Below are 18,044 nucleotides of genomic sequence, written 5' to 3' on the forward strand. Positions count from 1 at the left end.
AGACACCTAATACTAGAACATTTTCTCAAATTTCAGCATGCATCGGAGTCGCCTGCTAGGCTTACTGAAACAGAATGCTGGCTCCAGCCTCCGGGTTTCTGATTCAGTACGGGGAAGTGGGAATCAAGAATCTGTGTCTCTAACAAGTTCCTCGGTGATGAAGTTGCTACAGTCTGGAGATCAACTTTGAGAAACAAGCTACTAGGACAATGCTGCCCTCCATACGGTAGCTACGTAGCTTACAGAACATACTTAGATATCTATGTGGTCTTCTACACTAAAGTTTTACTATATTTTTATAACTTTAAAATATTGAGAAAAATATGCTACAAACTTTTGGTGAAGTCTCCTTTCTCTTTATTTGTAAAACTCATAGATTAACATTAACACACTAATAGCGTTAACTCACAGCAGACAAATGTATAAACGTTATGTCAAAGAATTCAATTTCTGAAGTTCTACCTCACGGACTTTTAACCATCAAAAATAAATGGCTTAAAAAATTTATTTCCTAAAGTAATCTATGAGATGAATACAACTAAAAGGCAATTCACACACTAGTAATACATTTGATCTAAATATGCACAGAAGGTTAACACACATAATATATTCAAACTCACAAGAAAACATTTAACATCATTTGAAAATGGGCAATTCTGAAATAGTTCTTAGAGAAGGAAGTAAAAGATTAATAAGTGTATAACATATTCATTCTTATCAGCAATGAAAATAATATAAACGAAAACAATGAGAAACACGTTTTCACCTTTCGGATTAGCAAAGACGAAAATGATGTTAACACTCATTGCTTGCTTGATACTCAGTGCCATATTCAGACATTGCCAGACATGTGAAAAGTGGAACTTTGATATAAGTTTCCTGTGCATATCCTCTTTGATTTCCTTCACTTTATTGGTAGGGATGTTGCAAGTTTTAATTTTAACAAATCATTATTTTTTAAAAGTCATGTGAGAATACGAGAGCTCAGATACATACAGTTAGAAGTCACTTCAATTTCCATCATGCTGTAAGCATTCTCTTGATTTTAATGATAGCCACATTAGACTTAGAATTCAGGTTTGATTTACATAATCCCCCAAAGACAGCCCCAGAAATCCATTAAGGGTCACCTTACTTTCCCATACACATAGGAAATTCTAATCTGTTCATTCATTTCCTTTTCTATTATCAGACTCCTTGCTTTTTATAAAGCTTACTGCTTATTATACTTTCATCTCAAATAGAAAATCTTTCAGTTTGGCTTTCCATCCTACTAAACTCCATTCCAGTATGTATTACTTGCTCCTCTTCATGTTGTAGTCAGAGATTAAATAGTCATTTACTTTTTGATGTATGTAAAACTGGAATCCAAACTGCAGAAATGTTCCTGGGAAGCATCGATACACCTTGAGGTGTAGCTGCTCTGGGCTGCATATTAAAACTAGGTATCGCATAATGGTCAGGGAGTAGAATTTATTTTTGTAATAAGCAAAGGAGAAAATCTCCTTGGTTCCCAGGTGGCCAGTTGCAGAAGCCCAAAGTTAATGACTTGTTATTTATCATACCCCAAATATACAACTTTCATCATTCAATTGACTCTTCTGAAAGAAAATATCAACAACTGTCAACTCCCCTAATAACGAACAAAAATTTAATTATTTTCACTCAAATTCTCATTTGAGTTGCAACTACCAAGATGATCAATTTCAAAATCTTATTAGTTCTGCTACTGTGAACCACTCAGATTAATGGTTTCAATGTTACAAACAATGGTTCCAATGTTACAAATGTTCCAACGTTACAAAACTACAAACATAGGCTTTAGTTTCAAAATCAACATTTAAAAAATAGGAATGATTACTGCTTTTGCCAAACTAAGATGCTCTTATTTGTATATAGGTATCCCTCATAATAAATTAGGTAACATTTGAACATTTTCCATAACACACTGAGTAAATGGGGGAACTAAAACAAATTACTTTAAAAAAAGGATCCCCTAGATTATTAGCTCCTTCCTCTCTTCACTATCAGTTAAGTCCAGCACAGGCAGATTGAGCTAAAATAACAGCCAGAAGATAATTGGAGTTCTAATGCTGGGCTATAAGAGGAGCTTAAATAGCCTGTGGTAGTACTCTGATACAGAATTTTCCCCTCTGCAGGGCTATTCCTTTTGTATTAGGAAGAAACTATTTGGGCAATGAAATTTATTCTACACTTTTATGAGCACTGTGGCTGCTCGCCAGTGAAGATACTCTCTGCAGTGTTCTTACAGTATAATAGCTCTTCCCCATCCAGCTCAAGACAAATATCTTTACTGTCCAGGTGCACCCATGTGGCTTCTAGCAGGGCAGCAAAAACCTCACTTAGAGTAGCAAAGCTCAGGATTTTCTTTCCTACTGTCCTCTGCCTCAACCAACCTAGAGCCAAAGAACCCATAGCTTTTAGGCTAATTCTTCCCTACTATTTAAACTACTGGCCAGGGGTGGGGTGCCTGGGTGGCTCAGTCAGTTGAGCATCTGACTTTGTTTCAGGTCATGATTTTCCTGTTTGCGAGTTCGAGCCCTGAATCGGAGTTTGTGCTGACAGCTCAGAGCCTGGAGCCTGCTTCAGATTCTGTCTCCCTCTCTCTCTCTCCGCCCCTCCCCTGCTTGCACTCTGTCTCTCTCTCTCAAAAATAAATAAACATTAAAAAACATAAATAAATAAATAAATAAATAAATAAATAAATAAAAACTGTCCAGGACTAGAAATGTTTAGTATTTTCTGCTTATTTCTAAGGTTAAAGGAATAAAAGTAGATAATATAGACCAGGATTAGCAAACTATGGCCCAGGGACCAAATCTAGTCCCATATCTGTCTCTGTAATTAACGTTTTATTGGAACATTCATTTTATGTATCCTTTATAGTTGCTTTCACCCTGCAGTATCAGAATGGAGTAGTTTTGTCAGAGACAGTATAGCCTGCAAAACAAAAAATATTTACGATCTGGATGTTTACAGAAAAAGCATATTGACCCCTGCTACAGACTGTGCATGAGGAACCAGTTCAACATCCCAAAGATATAGTAGCCAGCATTTGAGTTCTTGCATGGGAAGTTGTAAAAGTGGTTTTCTTCCAACTTCAGAATTTATAAAATATGGAGCCATATCTTGACCTACCAGTACAATAAAATTTTTTTCAACAGTGGCAAAAAAAAAAAAAAAAAAAAAAAAAAAGTCGATCATCTAAAATGGGCAAATGGGCAAGGCATTCTTTTCAGCTCTGGGGAAGCCAAACAGAAAATAAGTTCATAACACATTAAATTTTAGTAGTGTATTAAAGTTTACAAAGCATTGGGAGGTATTTGTTCTTCAAAATAACTCTGAAAATAGATAACAAAAAAAATCAAGGAGGTCAAAAACTTTTCCAAGGCCACACAGCTTGTAAGGAACAGAGCTGGAATTGAATTTATCATCTTACTTCAACTGTAAAATTCCTTCTACTCTATCATGCTACCCTTCATTGCTCTAAGACATCTAAAAAAAGGTTTTATATAAACAAAAAAGTTACAAAAACTTAATAGCATCCATAACTAATTAAGTTAATACCTTAAACACATCTGCTCTCTGCATGAAATTCTTTCTCCAAACATTTTAAAAGAGAAACAGGGGTCAATGTTAAGTTTAAACAAGGTTAACTGAAACTGCACACAAATAGAAGACCTATCTGTTCCTTAATTATTAAGTAATTATTCAGGATGAAATATTCTTCAGTCTTTCTGGCATGCATCTTAAGCTTAGTTAAAAAGGTATTTTAAGACAATCTTTTTAGCTTCCTAGAAAGATAATTGTACTTACATGCCTTTTCAAAATATTTGACAGACTTACATTACTGTGAGCAGAGAAAAAAATAAAAATCAATATTTAGTTGAAAGGAATGTACAAAAGTTAGCATTTTTCTATATTTTTACTTGGCATTCACAACTTCAGAAAGGTCTATTACTAAGAATTGTAATTAAGCCAGCAGTGAAGAAGGCTGATAAAACTAACACACTAGCCGGCCCTCCGTGTGACGTGATTCCTTCAAGGAAACACCAGACTCCACAAAAACACTTCACATAATCTGTCTGTACTGGGGGAGGTGAAGGAGGATCATGGCAGAACTGCAGTCCCCAAAGCCAGCCCGAAAAGAGAGAAAAGGAGCTTAGTGAAAAGCTTCAAAGTTAGAAACGGACTACTATATTTTGGAGAGCAACAAGGAGATGTTGACAAAGATGGAGCCAGATCAGAGCATCCTGCTAGGCTCCTAGTTGCAGAAAAATTTTCTTACTTAAGTTCAGCCAATGGGTTTTCTACCTGAAGCACCACAGTTATTTCAGCCCATGGACAGCCCAGAGAGAACACAACATTCCTAATACTTCTTTTAGATACAGTGAGTTTAATATGAAGAATATTAAATAATGAGGATATCATTGAATATTAATTTTTATGTTCTTTTTTTAAGTGTATTTATTTTGAGAGGGGAAGGATGAGGCAGAGAGAGAGGAAGAGAGAGAGAATACTTTGCAGGCTCCACACTGTAGCAGGGAGTTTGATGTGGGGCCCAATCTCACAACAGTGAGATCATGACCTGAGCCAAAACCAAGGGTCTGATGCTTAACCAACCGAGCCACCCAGGCGCCCCTCATTTTCCTGTTCTTACCAGTAATTTTCTATAAATGGTTTTGTCTACTACCCTATGACCCAGCAATAGCACTGCTAGGAATTTACCCAAGGGATACAGGAGTACTGATGCATAGGGGCACTTGTACCCCAATGTTTATAGCAGCACTCTCAACAATAGCCAAATTATGGAGAGAGCCTAAATGTCCATCAACTGATGAATGGATAAAGAAATTTTGGTTTATATACACAATGGAGTACTACGTGGCAATGAGAAAGAATGAAATATGGCCCTTTGTAGCAACATGGATGGAACTGGAGAGTGTTATGCTAAGTGAAATAAGCCATACTGAGAAAGACAGATACCATATGGTTTCACTCTTATGTGGATCCTGAGAAACTTAACAGAAACCCATGGGGGAGGGGAAGAAAAAAAAAAAAGAGGTTAGAGTGGGAGAGAGCCAAAGCATAACAGACTCTTAAAAACTGAGAACAAACTGGGGGTTGATGGGGGGTGGGAGGGAGGGGAGGGTGGGTGATGGGTATTGAGGAGGGCACCTTTTGGGATGAGCACTGGGTGTTGTATGGAAACCAGTTTGACAATAAACTTCATATATTGAAAAAATAAAATAAATAAAATAAAATAAAATAAAAATAAATGGTTTTATCTAGGTCACCAATTATTGTTACCCAATAATATGCTCATAGTACTTTTGTGTGGGCTACTCCTAGGGCTGTTTTTTTTTTTTTATAATTTAGGGCTTAATAAATAAGCAGTTCTGGAGTTGCTATGTTTCCAAATACCTACCTAGTAGAGACATAGGATATTACCATAACATCAGTATATCTGTGTAATACACATATTGGGAAATGTAAATTCTTATAGATATATCTGAAGTATATATTTTTTCTTTATGGAATATTCAAGGCAAAATGCTATTACATAAATATTTTTTCTAATCTTTTCAATCTGGTACTAGGATATACACAACACCATATATACCTCTGGAAGCATGATTAGGAGTACTAGAAAAAAGGACTTTTTCTTTTTACCCCATATGCTCCAGTATTGTTTCAATTTTCTAAATTATACTAAGCCTGTATTACTTTCGCAGTTAAGGAGGAGACTGTAAGTCTCCCTTTTCATCTCAAACTTTAACCAGAAAGGTGAACACAACACAGCTCAGCTCCCCAGGTAAACCAGATACTTTTCCTCCAGGGAGGCTTCGGCAGGCAGCCTTAGGATATTTTCTTGGTGGCAATTCTCTTGTTACATTGTATTTCTGTATTTTGTTGTCTTTCCACCAGAGCATAAGCTTCGGGAAGGCAACAACTATCTACAGTGTTTAATACTTCTAACCTCAGAATCCCAGACAATGATTATCACCTAGTAAATACCCAAGGCACTCAATAAATAATGAGTAAATCAGGACTACTACTAAGAATATCTAATTACCGAATACATCCTTATGTGCCAAGTACCGTGCTAACCAAATTACATCCATTACGCTATGTAATCCTGAAGAAAACTCTATGGAGTATGTACTATTATAATTTCCACTTTACAGGTAAGGAAAGTTAAGTTTAGAAAATTAAATAATTTGGCAAAGTAACATAAGAAGCAGCAAAGCTGGGATACAAATCAAGGAAGTCTGAATTTATAGTTTGTGCTCTTAACCTTTACACCACAATGAATGATACATGACTATGCATGAAAGAATAAACAGTGAGAATGTTCATATCTAAGGAAGAATCCTGTTCAAGAGACAGGTAGCCTAAGGTAGAAAATGAAACCAGAGAAACCACTTATGGGGGCAGGGAGAGAATCACACACTATACTAGCTGTCACGATTATGAGAAAAAGTAATTCAATCTAAATAGTCTAGTGACTTCCGGCAACCGTTGCATCCTCCTACATGAAAGCGTGTACACTATGTTTGGGGAAATGCCTCTGGAAACCTCCCTACACTGCTCAATTGATTACAGAAATAATTTTGACTTTAAAAATCAAGATCAACATTTTTACATATAAAATTAAAGTGGCTATTTTTTGATGGTGAGGAAGAAATACCTATTGCTAATGCATAGTTTTTATTAGCCATTCCATTTTTATTCACTGATTCAGCAGCAGCATGATAAATAATTACCTGTAACTACATAAAAGAGAGAAAGATTTCCACAATGTCATGGGTTACCTACAAATCTATAATTCTGCAGTAAAGAAGAATTATCATTCTTTCAAGACGAAGGCAGGAATGTCCAGAAGATATTAATAATTTCTCAGGTTGACATGAGAGTAAAACTGATGGGTTTTCACAAATGCTTCTAATTTAGCGGTAACTAACCCTTATTGGACAGACCCTGGGACATTTAATTTCATGCCCAAGGCCTTATCTATTAAGTAATAGTGTTGTTCAGACCCTAAGTACTAAATACAAATGTGCCATGCCATTCTGATTTGGGAAAATTCAGAATTCAAACTAAACCAGGCTTATGAGCCTCAGAAATTTGTGAAAGCCTTCTGTTCAGGTTGCTAACAGCTAAGGCCCAGTGTATAAATATCCTCCTGTGTTCAAAAGCCACCACCAACCTGGGTGGTGGGAACTCTAAAATAAAACCACTGGCTTCCATGCTCCAAAACATTCTATTTAGCAATCTTTATCAGGATCCTGGACATAAGTTTCTTTCCAAATTTCTTTTTCATTCTGCCCTTGCTTTTAGGACAGAATGCAGTCCTAATTCCTAATCTGCCCAAAGTGTCATAAATCAATGCAAGGTCTTCAAAGACTGCTACAGAGACATATTAGGCTTCTATTATTCAGAGCTACTGCACCAAAAAAAAAAAAAAAAAAAAAAAAAAAAAAAAAAAAAAGAAAAGAAAAAAGTTATTAAACAAGCATCATTTTTAGTTTTACTGGAGAAAACTCAATTTAGTTCTGTTTTTCTTCCTATAAAGCTTCATCATTTCCTGGAACATAATATGATTCAACCATCTGTGATAGGCTAGTATTGATTTCCGTATCTTCAACAGCACATTTAAAATCAACAAGCTTTAAAATGTTTAATTTCTAGTGATTCAATTGAATTTTTTTCCTAATACCAGAAAGTTATTTTTAATAAATTAGGGTGTTTTGACACTTTACAATAGAGTCTCTAGACTTGAAGAGGAATTATCACTTAAATATTTTGCAGTGAGAGAAGTCTCATGCCTCTCTACCTCAGAATACTTTGCAATATCAATAATTGTTACAGAAAGTCTTGCACTGTACTTTCTAGCGTGGAAATGCCTGTGTTGTGAGCAGGATGTGCTTTTCCACAACACCATTGATCCTGCCTGACCTAAGGCCTCCCTGGACAGGAAGTGAAGTGACTCTGTTTTCTATGAACACTTCTTGGACTCCTGAACAAGGAGAGCCACAGACTAAAGGAAATCAAATCATGCAAAGTGAATGAATGATAAAGTAGCTTCTATTTCATTGGCAGGGTGACCATTTGTTCCAGTCAGTCTTGGCCACCACATTATGCTGATTGATCCAACACAGTAACCATCCCCTTTCACTCCCAAATGTGTCCTTCTTTAGGTGATAAATTATATGGTTACCTTCTTCACTGGTGACTCACTTCACTGAGGTTGCTAACTACACAGAATCCCAGATTCCAAGTGTCTGTAAAGTGTATTTCAGTAGGTAAGAAGAGAAATGATAATAGACTTCGTTTCTGACAGGGCTGAGAAAATCTGTGAAACAGAAATACAAGTGCCCAACAAAAAATGTTGATGCCTTACACATTTCAATTGTGGTTGATTCACATTGACTTCCTGCAGTTTGGTGCTTTCTATTCATTGTATCTTTTTCTAAAACAGTCCTTCTATGTGAGTCATAACAAATTAATAAGAAAAAGCAAATAACTATGAAAAATATTTTGGTGGAACTAATGGCCTTGTCTAAATATTACTTTCATCGGCTTTTTTACTGCTTGTGTTATAGATAAGTAGGCGCATTTGGGTTAACATGAAAATGACTACATTCCTGGCTAAGTTATCCACACAATCGAGAAACTGCTTTGTGATGTTAATTAATGTGGACATCCTGACAGAAAGTTCAGACTTGCCAAGTCACCTCTTTTATGGTCTTAGAAGTATTTGGCTGAATTCGCTGAACAAATACTTCAACTGTACTTTTGCCTTGTCAATATAATCATAATGACTGTGATTACAAATAATGTGACTACTTAAATGAGTCACTCTGAAAATATCAAAGTAGTCACCATTCATGTCATAAACAAGGATACTTAACTACTTTTAGAGGAAGCTACATATTATTTCCTCAAGAGAGAAATACTTGGACCCGTTACTTGGGTCAGATTGCCTCCCTTTAGTCTTTCCTCCATACAGCAGACAAAACGATCCTTTAAAAATGCCAATCATATCCTATCAGTCATGGTTCATAACATTCCACAGGCCTGCCATGTTACTACAATAAAATCCAACATCCTTCCTATGAGCCACAAAGCTCTGCAAACCTCTTACTCCTAGTCTCCTACCTCAGTTTACCTCATTCAGTAGGGTTGATATGCTGACTTCTTGCAATTCCTTAAACTCACTTTATGCATATACATTTCAGGATTACATTTGTTATTTCTTTGGTCTCAACTTCCTTTGTCCTAGATACTAACATGGCTCTCTTCCTTTTTCCCTTAATTTAGAAGTCTGCTCAAATATATTCTCATTAGAGAGGTTGACTATGAACATCCTACCTAAAGTAGCAGTTCCAGACCCCTGCTCTATACTTTTTTTCCTACTTTATTTTTCTTTAGTACTTTGAGCTCATGGCATTGCATTATGTGTTATGTATTTGATGATTATCTGCTTCTAACCACTAGAATGTAACCTCCATGAGGGCAGGGACTTTGTCTCTTCTATTCAATTGTGTCTCTCTAGTGGCTAGACCAGTTCTCATTAAATGAATGTTTCTAAGGTCTATAGGTCAGGGAACTGATTAAAACAAACGTAACCCAATCATCTAAACTAATTTCACAATTTGTGTGGAAATGTTTTGACTTCTGAATCTGAAGCCCACAATTTCCCCATTGTATATGATCTTTAAATCAATTTTTTCTGAAAATCATATTTCATGTATTGTTGGTAAGAGTATAAACATATTGGTAAGAGTGTAAAACTCTTAGGAGGGAAATTTGGCTGTATATTAGAACTAAAAATAACAACAACAACAGCAACAGATGTTGACCCAGTATTTCTACTTCTAGCTCTCTGTTCTACAACAATAAACACACACATGTCCAAAAAAGTATGTGTGCAAGGATGTTCATTATAGCATTTTGAATTTTTCAAATTTCTGTTATTTCTGTAATTTAAGTAAGTAAGTAAATAAGTGAGTACGTAAATCTTCCTCAGAGAGTAATGTCAAAACAACTACCAAGGAGAAGAGATTATAGTTTTCTTGAACATGAGGTTTCAAAGGGTAATTTTGAGCAAAGTGAATGCTAATCACAGTGCTCCAATTTGGGAGGCCTCACACTATCTGCCATACCTGCGAGCCCCTTCCAAGAGGTCCCTTATAGCCACAGGGTCTGTACTAGGCAACTGGCCAACACAGCCACACTGGCCAGACCAAGGAAGGGTGCCTACCCCAAAGGCAGCTGGTTTATTGGCCGACCAGTGGCCTGTCAGGTGGGCATATCCTAGACCTACACCTCAAAGGGACACACTCATATTCTCTCAGGTAGTTTAAACAAGAGGCAAACCCAAGGAAGTCAGCAGTTAGCAATGGGGCAGAAGCCAACTGGAACCCAAACAAGATGGGCAAAAGCAACACGCCAGCAGACAGAGGGTACAAATGAACAGAAACCAGTAGTCCTGCTGAACTCCCGTTCCGATTCTTCAGTGAGGCTAGGCTGATCCCTGGCTTCTAACACCCTTCCTTCCCCAGGTAGAAACAGAACATAATTCAATCATCTGCTGAATTACCATAAAAAAAGGGGTCTTTAAACTATACTTTACTACATATCTGTTTTTTTTTTAAACTAACAGAACATTAAATTGAGGATTAAATTAAGACTTTGAAGTGCTTAGCTCTGAAAAGATAATCGTTTCCTCTCTACCCTCTAATTACGTGTAATTCACAATAAAAATACTACAAAACCCACAATAAGGGTAACTTGAGTTGTAATAAGTCAAAACTTTTTTCTTTGATCATTTTATGATATATCAAGTTTTTTCCAAAAAAAAAAAGAAAAAGGAAAGAAAGAATTTGGTGATGTGCATTTATTTTTAGCTTGCCTACTAAGAAATCAAGCATTATCCAAGTTAAAAGTGGGAATGGAAAGTCCACATTACAGATCAAAGCACCCTGTCTTCTACATGTTAGGACACCAATAGACAAATGATTTCTAGTGGTAGACAGAAAGCAAATTTAAAAAATTTTTTGTATATATTTTGGCATTGAAAAAATGTGTCATAGAGAAAAAAAAGGTAAGCCTAATAGTAAATAATACTTTACTATACTTAAATACCTGTTAATATTTATAAATGCTGTTAGAAATATATTATAGGAATTATTCCATTATATTTTAATAATTTTTAAGTTTATTTATTTATTTTCAGAGAGAGAGAGAGTACAGGGGAAGGGTGAAGAGACAGAAGGAGACACAGAATCCCAAACAGGCTCTGCACTGTCTGCGCAGAGCCTGATGTGGGGCTCGAACTCACCAACGGTGAGACCATGACCTGAGCTGGAGTCAGACACTCAATCGACTAAGCCACCCTGGCACCCCAGGAATATTTTCAACTATTAATTTAAAACCCAGGAAGCCTATAATTCTTACATACCAATATTTCAGAGGAATAAAATTTTAAATTTTCTTTTAAAACACCAAATACAAAAATTATTTTCTCTAATCAGTTATCAAATAGTTTTTAGAGGCTACATACTAGGAAAGTCTTGAGCCTTGACACTTCCATTCTGTATGCCATTCATGGGTTCATGGTAGAGGTGTAGTGAAGGGGGACAGAAAGGGACATATGTCCAAAGAGTTAATTTTCAGGATCAGAACAAAGAAGCCAGACTTTGCACATGGGTTGCATCAGTGGGGGGAAAGGGTATAAATCTCTTACATCCCCACCTCCCTTTTCTTCATCTCCCAACCCTGTGCGGATAATCCTCCCTCCAGCTCTGCCTCTCCTCTGTGAACCTAATACAGTATTTACATTTACTGAGGAAAGAACAAGCCAGGTTTTTTTCTCAGGGAGGTCTGTTGTAGGATTTCTAATTGTACAGAGATTTTTATGTCTGACCAAGTTTTATAATCTTGTGTTGACTCTTCAGCTCTAATCAATATTGATACATCTGAATTAAAACTGTCTTCTCTTTGTATTATACTATAAAATGAATCCCTTGGCATTCCTAATCTTGTTAGATTATTTGACATAGATAAAATTTTTGCTTCCTGTGTTGACCAATTCTTTTATTTAAATAACTTCACTGAGATGTAGTTCATATAACACATAATTTACTCATTTAAAATGTACATTCACTGTTTTTAATATATTCACAGAGCTGTGAGACTATCACAATTTATCTTGGAATGTTTTCATGTCCCCTACCAACCAACCAACCAACAAACAAACAAAAACAAAACACAAAACACAAAAACCTACTATACCCATATCTTTCATTCTCCTTCTTTATGCCTCTATTTTCTGTCTCTATAAATTTGCCTATTCTGGACATTTCATACACCATAAATAGAATTAAATTGTATATGGTCTCTTGTGATCAGCTTCTTTCATTTAACATAATGTTTTCAAGCTTTGCTAACTCATTCTTTAAATGGGATTTGCATCATATCCACACTGTTTTCCAAATATTAAAAGAATATTTTGTATATTTATGCATGTATGTCAAATGGTTTTCCAAATTATTGCCCTTCCCAGTTCCCAGAAATCAGAAGGCTAGATAGCCTCTTCAAAATAAAAAAAACACAGTCCTCAGATTCTGCAAATTGAAAATGCAAATCCTCCAGGTAACAAAAACTAAACTCTTTGATATTAACACACTTACACCTAACTAAAATCACATTATTATACACGCCCATTCATCCTCCCCCCAAAATGCCCAATCTATTTAAGGTCTCAAAATCAAAGGACTTCTTATAATTCAAAATATTAAATAACCAGTACAAAACAAGCAAATGCGTTGAACAGACGCTTCACTCAAGAAGATATATAAATGGCACATAAGCACATGGAAACATGCTCAACATCAGTAGCCTTCAGGGAAATGCAAATCAAAACCACAACAAGATTCTATTTTATATCCACGAGGATGGTTATAATAAAAAAATATTCATAGTACCAAGTGTTAGCAAGAGTACAAAGAACCTCAACCCCTTTTACACTGACTGTAGAACATAAAATACAATAGCCACTTTCAAAAACAGTTTGGTAGCTACCAAAGTTAAACATATATTTCACCAAAATACCCAGTATCCCTAGGTATATAGGTGTTTTAACAATGATATATGTGAATACTTCTCGGTAGAAATAAAAACATATTTCTACCCAAAGACACAAGTGTCCATAGCAGTGACACAAATGTCCATATCTTTACTCATAATATCCCCAAACTGGAAAAATCCTAATCTTCATTAACTTGTAAGTGCACAAACAAAATGTGGGATGTCCATACATAGAATATACTTAATAATAAAAAAGCACAAACTACAGATATTCACACATTGGAGGAGACAGAAAAAAAACCATTCTGATACGTGGTGGAAAAAACACAGATATAAAAGACTACATATTGTATAATACTGTCTAAATAAAATTTCTAGAAAAGGCCAAACGATGGAGACATAAAGCAGATCCATGGTTGTCTGGGATTGGCCACTGGCACTGGAGTAGCTTCAGTTAAGTGCAAATGGAAAGAGGGAACTTTTGAAGGTAATGGAAGCTCTCAAAAACTAGATGTGGTGAGGGTTGCACTATATTTATATATAATAATATATATATAATAACATATATTATATATATTATATACAATAATGTTTATAATGAAACATTAAACTATATTTAAAATGGGTGATTTATACAGTATATAAATTACACATCAATAAAGATTTTGAAAAAAACACAAATATTCATAAATGTAAAGCATTCAAACAATACCTCAATATCTCCATTAATACCGTGCGGACTACCAATGAACAGGAATTCATGACATGAAAGTTTTGCCCATTCATTCCTACATCAACAAGTTCTCAAATTGTTTGGTCCTTTATACTCTAAAAATAATTTGTACTCTTAAAAATAATTGAGGATCTCAAAGAACTGTTGTTTATGTGGATACCATTTGTCAATATTTACCATATTAGCAAATATACTCTGTCAATATTTATCATATGGGGAATTAAAATGGCAAATTAAAAACAATGTTACAGCATCACTTCCAACAATAGCCAAATTATGGAAAGAGCCTAAATGTCCATCAACTGATGAATGGATAAAGAAATTGTGGTTTATATACACAATGGAATACTACTTGGCAATGAGAAAGAATGAAATATGGCCATTTGTAGCAATGTGGATGGAACTGCAGAATGTTCCGCTAAGTGAAATAAGTCATACAGAGAAAGACAGATACCATATGTTTCCACTCTTATGTGGATCCTGAAAAACTTAACAGAAGACCATGGGGGAAGGGAAGGGAAAAAAAGTTAGAGAGGGAGGGAGGCAAACCATAAGAGACTCTTAAAAATTGAGAATAAACTGAGTGTTGATGGGGGGTGGGAGGAAGGGGAAGTGGGTGATGGGCATTGAGGAAGGCACCTGTTGGTATGAGCACTGGGTATTGTAAGGAAACCAATTTGATAATAAATTTCATATTAAAAAAAAAAGATAAACTAAATAAACATTAAAAAAATTAAAAAAATAAAAGATAAAAACAATGTTATAGATTCAATCTAAAATAATAACAAACCTATATGTTAACACATAAAAACAAATACGTTCAATGAAAAGTATAATTATTTCCCAAAACAAAATAAACAGAGTTGAAATCAGTGGCATTTTTTATGTTTCTGCCAATCCGTTTCGTGTTTGGCTTAATAGAAGACAACCATATTCCCATATCTGCTCTTGCATGCAATCTGAAGCAATATCTCACATCACACAGCCTCTGGAAAACCCCACTGTATATTCAAGAGAGAATAAGAATGAAAAAGGCAAACAGCATCTTAGTATTATTAGGAAAGTAGTTCTGATCTCACTGACCCCCACAAAGGGTCTGGGGAATGCTTAACACAGTTACTTTAGGATTAAGATTATTGGAAAACAGGATCAGGAAACTTTCTGAAAATAATTTTCAGAGCATTTTGACCCCTACATTGTATAGACCTGACTACAACTTACTTAAAAGTAAGCAATCAAAATGAGACACATCATGCCACATCAATACTTACTTGTTGAATCTCAAATGCTGTTCTAGATTCATCACCAAGTAAAATAAATAAGACAATACTACAGATTGTTAAAATACCTGATTGTTAGATTGTTATTTTCTTTTTTTTTAAGATTATTTATTTATTTTATGAGAGAGAGAGAGGGAGGGGCAGAGAAAGAGAGGGAGAAAGAGAAACCCAAGCAGGGTCTATGCCATCAATACAGAGTCAGACTCGGGGCTCAATCCCACCAACTGAGAGATCTTGACGTGAGCAGAAATCAAGAGTCGGACTCTCAACCAACTAAGCTATGCAGATAAGTTGCCCCTACATTGTTATTTCCTAAAGCTACTATTTTAGTCATGGATTCAGAAGCTTTTGTTTTATATCCTTTCTGGTTTTCCACCATTGCTATGAGTGTGAAAGCTCTGACCTAGTTTCTGTATATGCTTGTAAAATAATAAAACATTTTTGAATTTTTCTAAAATAAACCTCGATACCATAATCTAAAATAATCATGCTCATTTTAATATTTGAAAAATAATTATTTAGTTGTCATTTTAGAAAACATGACTAAATTAAATTGAATTAGTATTTATTTCTCCTGTGCCTCACATTTAAAGAATAATATAATTGGGGCACTTGCGTGGCTCAGTTAGTTAAGCTTCTGACTCTTGTTTTAGGCTTAGGTCATGATCTCACAGTTCATGGGTTCCAGTCCTGCATTAGGCTCTGCAGTGATAGAGCGGAGCCTGATTGGGATTCTCTCCCTCTCTCTCTCTCTTTCTGCCCCCTCCTTTCTCTCTCTCTCAAAGAAAGAAACAAACAAACAAACATTAAAAAAAAAAAAAGGATGATAATGTAATCAAAAGTTTCCATGTGCCTTCTATCCTGAAATAGTTGGAGATGCTCGCTAAAGATGTACCAGTTAATTTGGGATGTCTCCAAAGCTCTGGTCCCCTTTGAACTGCATTGTACTTCCCAAGGAACATGATTTAAAACTTGACAAAATTCCAGCATTTATAACTTGAACTCAGTGTAAGTACTTACTTGACAATATCTCCTTCAAGAGCAATCACTCTTTTAATGATCTTCTGTTCTGGGTTTTTAGGGGACCTAGAATAAAATAAGATTATACAATCAGTTATGTCTCTATTGTTTTAAGGAAATGAAAAGAAATTCTGCAACAAAATAAGCTATATTAAAATCATTACAGAATCCTTTGCACCCATGACATGGCCTCAGTCCTACTTAGGTCCCCAAAGTGATATAAAGCTACTATTGAAGTAATTATCATTTTAAACCTTTGGAGGAGAAGCCATGATGACAGTTTATTAAAATAATAAGTAGAGAAGGATAAGAATTTTAGTATTAAAGCTAAGTACTTGCAAGAGAGAGGATTCATATATAAAGAAAATTAGATGTTTCTTTAAAATCACATATTAAAGTTTCTTTATTTCATTTAAAATAAACAATGGAATTTTATTTAAATCCATAAGAAAACAAAGAAGATGAGAGGTGTTTAAAAAGATCAGAAGAGTCTTTTAAACTGCATTTGGGTTTAGCCATTTGAAAACTCCGTAATTCGGAGCGCTAAAACAAGGGTATTGACATCCCACTCTATCCCTAGAATCTCACTCTGCAGAAAGCCATGTCTGTCCTGAGTAGCCCTATGGAGAGACTCATGTGTTGAGGAAATGTCTGCCGACCATGTGAGTGAGCGTAGCAGTAGAACCTTCAAGCCTAGTCAAGAGACTACAGCTCTGGCCAAAAGTGTCACTACCATCTCCTGAGAGACCGCGAGCCAGGCCACCCACCTAAGCTGCCTTTGCCTTCGTGATACTCAAAAATGTGTGAGATAATAAACATTTGTTCTTTTAAGCTTCTAGATGTTGGGGAAATTTGTTACACAGCAAGGGCTAACTCAGTCTTACTAAGGCCAATTTCCTGCCAATAATGTTTTAAGTCTTTTAACAGACACATTTCAAGGAACATCTCATATATCACATAAATGATCATTTAATATGATTTTGGAAATCAAAGATAGATAAAAATATTTTCAATTCAAGTCACATTTTGAATTGAGTTGCTTTTGAAAAAGGAAAGTAAATGCACAAAAACTGAAAAGATTAAATATATTCAAAATGTAACACTTCATCAAAGTAAATATGCAGTTTCAATAAGATTTATATTTCACATTATATGTTGCCGAGAAAATGAAATCATCTAAATCATTTGCATCTACTTGTGAAAATTAGTCTCACGTTTTTCACTAAATTATAAGTATTCTTTATTTTAAAAGGAAATTTGGTCAGATTTTTTGACTGAACTGTCCCTTTCACTGAACTGACTAACCGTTACATCTCTATAATTTTACTGTCATCTGTGTGCAGCTAGAGTGAGGGTTCTTGGAACAGTGAAACTGAATAAATTGTGCAGGACCACTTACACACATTTAGGAAATTCCTCTCCTTTGTCTCTTTGTTTTAGATAACCAGAAATGTATAAAATGATATTCAGCCTCTGTGATCACCAAAGAATTGCATATTAGAACAATGGAATGCCATTTTCCTATTACACTGACAAACAAATAATAATGATAACAACAACAACAACAACAACAACAACAATTGTAATGCTAGTAATACAGTTTGTTGTTGAGGGTCTAGGGACATGGGTACTCTATGTATAAAGCATATGGTAATGTAATCACGCATTTCCATAAAACAGTGACAAGATTTTATATTCTTTTCAACATGACAATTGTAGTTTTAGGAATTAATCCTAATGAAACAATTATGAATATATGCAAAATTTTAGCAGTATGGATATTATCTATTTTTAAAAAGAGAAAAAAATTCTGTTAAGAGTAGATTAAGTAAATAGTCCATCCACATAATAAAATATTTACCAGTCATTAAAATGATAATATAAAAGAATTTTTA

General features: G+C 35.1%; 1 protein-coding gene across 7 annotated transcripts in view; it reads right to left on the minus strand.

Moving 5' to 3' along the window:
- The window catches only part of IMMP2L (inner mitochondrial membrane peptidase subunit 2), an 882,864-nt gene that overhangs the window by 269,838 nt on the left and 594,982 nt on the right, over positions 1–18,044 (minus strand). For all 7 annotated transcript variants that reach the window (XM_019418102.2, XM_053898369.1, XM_019418100.2 and 4 more), the window contains one exon: positions 16,150–16,215. In XM_019418102.2, the coding sequence (XP_019273647.1) occupies positions 16,150–16,215 (66 nt within the window). The remainder of the gene's footprint in view (positions 1–16,149; positions 16,216–18,044) is intronic.

The sequence above is a fragment of the Panthera pardus genome, unplaced genomic scaffold (genome assembly GCF_024362965.1).
Source record: "Panthera pardus isolate Hobbes unplaced genomic scaffold, ASM2436296v1 HiC_scaffold_8, whole genome shotgun sequence".
Taxonomy (NCBI): Eukaryota; Metazoa; Chordata; class Mammalia; order Carnivora; family Felidae; genus Panthera; species Panthera pardus.